This window comes from Hippoglossus hippoglossus, chromosome 4, assembly GCF_009819705.1.
Source record: "Hippoglossus hippoglossus isolate fHipHip1 chromosome 4, fHipHip1.pri, whole genome shotgun sequence".
NCBI lineage: Eukaryota > Metazoa > Chordata > Actinopteri > Pleuronectiformes > Pleuronectidae > Hippoglossus > Hippoglossus hippoglossus.
Window position 1 is genome coordinate 8,896,218 of NC_047154.1, and position 7,611 is coordinate 8,903,828.

General features: G+C 40.3%; 1 protein-coding gene across 1 annotated transcript; it reads left to right on the forward strand.

The window, feature by feature from the left end:
• The first annotated feature begins 431 nt into the window (after positions 1 to 431).
• On the forward strand, positions 432 to 5,893 carry LOC117760834 (cytochrome P450 2J2-like). Its single transcript, XM_034584200.1, has 9 exons — positions 432 to 684; positions 1,114 to 1,279; positions 1,376 to 1,528; positions 1,605 to 1,765; positions 1,932 to 2,108; positions 2,196 to 2,334; positions 4,981 to 5,168; positions 5,285 to 5,426; positions 5,534 to 5,893. The coding sequence occupies exons 1-9, from the start codon at positions 493 to 495 to the stop codon at positions 5,707 to 5,709; spliced, it is 1,494 nt and encodes a 497-aa protein (XP_034440091.1). The 5' UTR covers positions 432 to 492; the 3' UTR covers positions 5,710 to 5,893.
• The last annotated feature ends 1,718 nt before the right edge of the window (positions 5,894 to 7,611 follow it).

Here is a 7,611-nt window from a genome sequence, read left to right on the forward strand (position 1 = left end):
GCTGCAGTGGATTGGCTCGTTGTTTGCAAGTGAGTTGGTGGGAAACCAGGAACCGTGGCGCCACGCTCGCGCAGCCAAACACTCAGACCATGTCCTAAAAGGTGACATGCTATTTCTACACCATGCCATGACAGCTTGTTGGTGTACACTACTGTACATATGCAATATATGTATAAGTACACTGAAACACTGCGTATGTTTTGCACACAGTGACGGAAAAACTAAACAAAGTTTGTGCATAGTACTACTGCTTTAAGTTTCCTCACATCTACCCTGACAAAGGTCTAGTTTGTTGATAGAAAGGAAGGCGTGGGTTATCTGTAACTGGTTACACAAGTACAATGTCAGCAACTTTGTACAGACTCTGTACTGATTGTTTTAATTGTGTTGCTGACCAAAATAAAAGGGTTGACACTAATGTTACACTGGTCAGAAGAGAAAGTATTGGAAAAAACAGACCTTCCTCCCGGTGCTGCTTCGGCTTTTGAAACCATGTGGCTTTATGATTTTTTGCTCAGTTTCGACCTTAAGGGGTTGTTTCTGTTCCTGTTTATTTTTATTTTAATCGCAGATTTCATCAAACACAGGAATCCACCAAATTATCCTCCAGGACCGCCTGGTCTGCCCATTGTGGGGAATTTCTTCAGTATGGACAGCAAACATCCACACCATTATTTTACCAAGGTACAGTATACAGGTTTCAACTTACACAGCTTTTAAGTTATTTAAGTGTTCATTTATTAATAAATATCATTAAATCTGTTAAAACAGACCCATTCTTATACATTTAAACTTGGTTGGTTTTAATTGAATTAATAGAACATATATATATTCAGTTGAATATTCATATTGTTTCTGTCAGGAAAGTGGCATATGTGCTTTATAACAACATGTATAACTTGGTCAAACAACTTGAAAAAATTTAATATTTGATTCCTTTTTAGAAAGTCATTAACAGAATGAAACCTGAAACAATGCTTTACCTGATAATCTGTTATTTTTATGTAGAAGGATAGTTGACACGTTGTCATTGTGCATTAGCGGGTATTGTATATAATTTAAATATTTAAAAAATACTTGGCTCACCAGAATCTTTCCCTCTCATGTCGGCAGCTGGCTGATGTCTACGGGAACGTGTTCAGTGTCCGCCTCGGGGGGGAAAAGATGGTGTTTGTGACTGGGTATAAGATGTTGAAGGAATCCATAGTGACACAAGCTGAGAACTTTGTGGATCGACCACACAGTCCGATGTTTGACAGGATATACAAAGGCGGCTCAGGTGGAAACATCCCTCTCTTTCTTTTGTCCAGTGCAGAACAGAAGTGACTTCCCGCAAGTTGATCGCTCTTTTATTCCTCTGCATGCTTGTGTGTAGGTGGTCTGTTCATGAGTAATGGTGAAACATGGAAGAAACAGCGGCGTTTTGCTTTGTCCACCTTACGCACCTTGGGTCTGGGCAAAAGTCTCATGGAGCAGAGCATCTGTGAGGAGATCCGGTACCTGCAGGAGGAGATGGAGAAGGAGAAAGGTGGTTAAAATGCAGCATACAATAAGCTCATAATCCCACATGAGGAGTTGTCCTAACATGGACTCCTCTCTTCCAGGGGAACCTTTCAGCACAGCAGGCCTCTTCAACAACGCTGTATCCAACATCATTTGCCAGATGGTGATGGGAAAACGCTATGAGTACAGCGACCACAACTTCCAGACCATGCTGACATATCTGTCAGAGGTTATAAGGCTGGAGGGCTCCGTTTGGGGTTTCGTAAGTCAATAACACACATAAAGTTTAATCATTGCCAGAGAGGACGCTCTCTGGTGGAATTGAAGGGGTCAATTCTCCGTAACCAGGAGGCCTACGTCTCTGGTCAAAATTTCAAAGGTAAAAGGAAATGTTAACTTTGTTCCCTCTGCTGTTTTCTTACATGTAGCTGTATGAATCATTCCCCAACGTGATGAACTACTTGCCAGGTCCTCACAACAAATTATTCAGCCACTATATTGACCTCCAAGACTTCATGAACCAGGAGTTACAGAGGCACAAGAAGGACCTGGACCACAGCAATCCCCGGGACTACATTGACACTTTCCTCATTGAAATGGAAAATGTACGTGGCCAGATGTGTTTTACATAGAGTTTTAGCCCTCTCTCTCAAACTGCTAATCATTCACCGCTATATCCACTCTCTGAACAGCACAAAGACAATGACCTGGGCTTCGCTGACCCTAATCTGATTATGTGCTCTGTGGATATGTTCCTGGCCGGAACAGAGACAACTGCCACCACATTGCAGTGGGCTTTGGTTTATCTCATCAATAACCCTGAGATCCAAGGTAGGTCACATGCAAAGATGCATAGAAAGCTGTGAAATAGGAAGGAAACAGAAGTTTGCATCTATCCATACTTAGTAACTTGCTAATACTTATTAATACAAACATCAGCATACGGACACACTGATACACACAATGCTAACATGATCATGTTATGCAGGAATTATGATATATGATCAACTTCTTTGTTAAGGTTGTTAACATGCTAACATTGGCTAATTAATTCAAATGCGAGGGTGATGGACTAAAAGATTAACCTGATAATGTTGCTACTTAAAATGTTAAAGGATAAACAAAGTCTTTACAATACATCCTAAGGGAATCATGACCATGAGTACTAAATGAATCCATCCATGTTGAGTTGTTCTGGACCATAGACTGTATCAAGATGGACAACACATCTCCACCTCCTCCTATTATCCAGAAATGAGGCAGAAATATCCTGGATACATACGGCCATCTTGCACATCTGGAGCCAGAGTCTTTGCAGTAGCATTCCAGGGGGTGGAGCTGCAGTAGCAAAGTCAGGCAGATACACAAGCTCGACCAATCACAAGTCAATCACAGCTTTCAATCATGATGTTTCAGCCCATCTTTACAGAGCTTAACAGCATGATTACAAAGTAAAAAATCCCATTCACTTTCTGAATAGATATTTTGATTACCAGACAATATTGTAATCATCCAAGGTAGACTTACAACAAGCTACAAGCTTGTGAAACGATGTTATATGCTCCTGTAGAAGACACAAGTTCATATATCAACTGTGTTATAATAAAAACATGTTTTATTTGCAATGTCAAGGAGAAGCACTACATGGCCCTCAACCTTGCTGATTGGTGGAGCTCGCTATTGCTATGGAAATGTTAACAACAACAACGAATACAATGTTGGCTTAACTTGGCTACAATCTGCAATGATCCGATTGTTCAGCTTTACACTAGGTTAATATACTAAACACTATACGAAACATTATATATGACACAAACTACAATATATTGCAACACTATATTAACAACATGGTTAAAATTCCAGAAGAAGTACGCTACAGGTTTTTGGAAAGGGATCATTCATGTTGTACAATTGATACATTAAACGTGACACCATTAAATGGTGTGCCTTTCGGCATTCAATAAATTTTGTTATCAGAAAAAATATTGAATATTAAATAATAACTTTAATTGATTAAAGTTACCTCGGTGCACCACCCTTCAAAGGAAGGGAAAAGATAGCCAATTTATTGATTAAGTTTCATGAAAGTACTAACTACAAATTTGGAACTCTGATTAACAATTAAATTAATAACTATTACCAAAATTAACATATAGATAGTTAGCAAACTTGAAGGATATAGAGTTCTTGACAGTGTAGAGGTTGGCAAAATTCACACTTATGCAACATTCATTAAAACAACATTTGTGAAAGAAAACATTTATTATGAAGATATTATATAAGTATAAAAACACAAATTACTAACGGTGTATATACAGATGGGTATGTGAGTATGCGTGTGTTTGTCTGTGCTTTCAAAATGGCAGCAGGCCACTATTTAGATAATGGGACCCCCCACCCTGGAAGGTTTACGACATGTGGCGGGGGTCAGAGAGATGTGTGGGGCGATATGCGTGTGTGTGTTGGTGCCAATTTAGAGAAAGTAGCTGGTTGCATGCAAAGAAAGACTGTGAAGAGCATAACATAACTAGCATTAACTTTCAAATAACTTATAACCAAATATCACAGCAACACAAATCAAATCACACGGAATCGAATAAACAGTGTTTGCATAGCCTAGTATGATTATTAAGCTCAGTTGTGTTTCCCTTCCATGAAAAGGGAAAAAAGGTTGATGTGCTGTTCGAAATCCAGTGAAGTCGTCTTGCTGGTTTATGGCTCCTGTTTTTGTGGTTCTGCTGTGCGATGCAGCTCTTTGCTGAAGTTCTTAGGCAGGCTCTTGCGTCGCTGCCTTTTGGAAGGTTTTCGCAGTCTGCATCTAGACAGGCCCGCTTGAAGGTTGGTAGAGCTTGGATTGGAAGGAGGTTTCCCTGGTGAGGTGAGCTGCAAGCTGCACCTCTCCTCCATTGAGGTGGAGCAGAAAGAGAGGTGTGCTCCTCTCGGAGAGTTGAGTAGAAGAAGAGTCGAAAAGAGTGAGAAAGTGAGCTGGACAGCCACACTTCTCCTCTCGGAGAGTTGAGTAGAAAGAGAAAACACATGTAGGCCACAAATACCAGGTCTCAACATTCATTTTAGTTTGGGTTACGTCTCATCTACCAACATGGAGGAGGCAGGATTTATGTCCTATACTGCTGCCATCCACTTTTTGGTAGCCATCATGTCGTCCAACTTACAGTCTATGGTCTGGACCAAAGCAGCGGACTAATCTACTTATCAACATTGCCACCTTTAAAGCGGTGTTGAATGATAGGAACTATTAATATGGCTTATTTTATTTTTCATCCGTAGAATAACACTTCAGGAATCAGATGCAACAAAAAAGCAAATGGATTAGCAGTAGCTAATATATATGTGTGTCAGTGGCAATCTAACAGACATGAAGACAGGATCAAGATGTTTGATGGCCGACCGAGGCATACAGTTTTTAATGTTTCCCCCTTGCCATAAGCTAAAACCATTCATTTGTTGAATTTCTAGAAAAAGTCCAGGCAGAGATAGACGGAGTGATCGGACAGAGCCGTCAGCCCACTATGGCCGACAGACCCAACATGCCCTACACTGACGCTGTCATCCATGAGATCCAGAGGATGGGAAACATTGTTCCTCTGAATGGACTCAGAGTAGCTGCCAAGGACACAACACTGGGTGGTTACTTCATACCTAAGGTACATTGTCATTTAAAGTCAGAACATTACATCTTTATATAAGAAAGAGAAATGAAATAAGTGAGTGTTGTTGTTGCAGCATTGCTTGGTGTTAACCTATGAATCGTGTTTTTTAGGGTACGTCCATAATGCCCATGCTGACCTCGGTGCTGTTTGACAAGGATGAGTGGGAAACTCCGGACACTTTCAACCCCGGACACTTCCTGGATGCTGAGGGAAAGTTTGTGAGGAAAGAAGCTCACCTGCCTTTCTCTGCAGGTACACCATGCAGATTAACCTCCATTTTAAACATGACCCAGAATATACATCTTGTGCTCTTACACCTTTGTGTGTGTGTGTGTGTTTGTGTGTGTGTGACGCTTCAGGGAAACGTGTGTGTCTTGGAGAGGGCCTGGCCAAGATGGAGCTGTTTCTGTTTTTGGTAGGTTTACTTCAGAAGTTCTATTTCACGGTTCCTGACGGAGTAAAGCTGAGTACAGAAGGAGTTACTGGAACGACTCGAGTGCCGCACCCCTTCAAGGTTCATGCCAAGTCTCGCTGAATTAGGCGACATCTCACTGAACCGTTTTACACTGAATCAACGTGTAACTGGACAAGACGCAAGCAAATCACAGGAGAGACAGCTCATTCTGATGCTTTCACTGTTGTATGATCATGTTCTTAAGACCTGCTTAGTCTCTCTGCCTGTACATTTAATTCTGTGTGATGGAGTTAGTGATTTGTAAATTTAGTTCAGTTTAAAATATGTTTGCTTTTGTTTAATTAATGAAATCATCGATTAATAATAGACTGACAAGGTAAAATAAATAAATAAAATTAAATGAAAAATAAATTGTATGATAACTGATTGGTTTATGTCACATTTAGGCTGGTGACTTGTTTTTGTCATTTAATTTCTTATTAGTCTTCTTCCTGTAGTTGCAATTTTCTGTGAATCAAGCAAAAGGTCAAACAGTTTAATTCTACATCTGCAGATGGACTCAAAATACACATCACCTGGTGTGACATGTACAATGAGTGAAGTACAGACATGAGAGTTGTGTTCTTATAACGAATAGCCCCCTCCCACAAGGGAAAAGAAGGTATCCATCACCTTCTTTGATGTTTTATCAGGGTGGGGACATCATGGCTTCATTTACAAAACAAAGACCCTTGGAATGCATTATTTGCTCAGAGGCATCATTAAGTTTCAGGCTTCAAGAGGCCATAAAGATAAAGTCCCTGAGCAATAATTGTGAACCCTAAGTTAACCCACAGTTAACCTTTTAGATACACAAGTCTGTTTATACATCATCACATTCAAAATGCAAAATTTCCATTACACTTCCCAAAAAGTCAGCTTACATTCATATGACTTAAAAATCACTAAAACTGCTCCAGACATGCACTGATTTCCGCAGTTCCTCCGTATTTTCTCTGCAGGAGGTGCATGTGTGAACGCAAATGTCCGTCTGGCCTCCAAGTGTAAAGTCTGTAGAAATCCAGCAGAATCCAATGTGTGAACACAGCAGGGGTTGATGACGCACAACAGACACAAAAATTTAAAAAAGAAAAAGAAAATAAAAATGTCCCAGTGAAAAAGCAGTGTCACACACGTAGAAGTCACCGAAAAAGATGTCAAGAGAGTTTGTGGTGATAAGGGCTGACACCGGATTCTGTGTGTTGTCAAGAAAATCACGTGATCTCTGCAGTGGTCTCAATATATGTATAAGTACACTGAAACACTGCGTATGTTTTGCACACAGTGACGAAAACTCAACAAAGTTTGTGCATAGTACTACTGCTTTAAGTTTCCTCACATCTACCCTGACAAAGGTCTGGTTTGTTGATGGACAGGTAGGCGTGGGTTATCTGTCAATGGTTACACAAGTACAATGTCAGCACCTTTGTACAGACTTTGTTGATAAGATGAAGATGGTGTAGCAACTGACCTCATAAAATCTCTATTGTAGCAAAGTGGGAAAAATACAACAAATATTGCTGAGCTAAAATCATTTCTAGGCTTTGTACCATTACAATCTGTTAATAAGACAAACAAATGTACATTATAAAATTATTTTTAATTGTATTATATATAACCTATATATAGTCTTCCTGCACCATCATCATCTCTTCCTTGAGGCAGCCGATTGCTTGGACCTGTTCACAGAGGAGATTTGACAGTTCCTCCTCCCACTGACATTTAGATTTTTCTTGGTCATGATTAGCCTGGGTCAGTGAAATTTTGATTTTGGAGGTCTCCTCCACCTGTCTGCTGAGGCATGCCTCAGCCTTCTTCCTCCTGTCGGATTGAGCAATGAGCTCTTTCTCCAGTTTTTTTATTTCTAGGCCAGTGTTCCATTCCAGCTTGATATGATTGGACAGCCACCAATACCGACGGCTCTCTCATGGTTTGCCTGGGTTACTTGACAACCCAAATGCTGTAGCTGATTCGTAAGCTCAA

Bases quoted from the DNA above. Each gene is read 5' to 3' on its own strand.
- LOC117760834 (XM_034584200.1), top strand. From the start codon at position 493: ATGTGGCTTTATGATTTTTTGCTCAGTTTCGACCTTAAGGGGTTGTTT. The intron at 1,766-1,931 runs GTAAGTCAATAA...TCTTACATGTAG, and splicing joins AGGGCTCCGTTTGGGGTTTC to CTGTATGAATCATTCCCCAA. The intron at 2,109-2,195 runs GTACGTGGCCAG...CTCTCTGAACAG, and splicing joins TCCTCATTGAAATGGAAAAT to CACAAAGACAATGACCTGGG.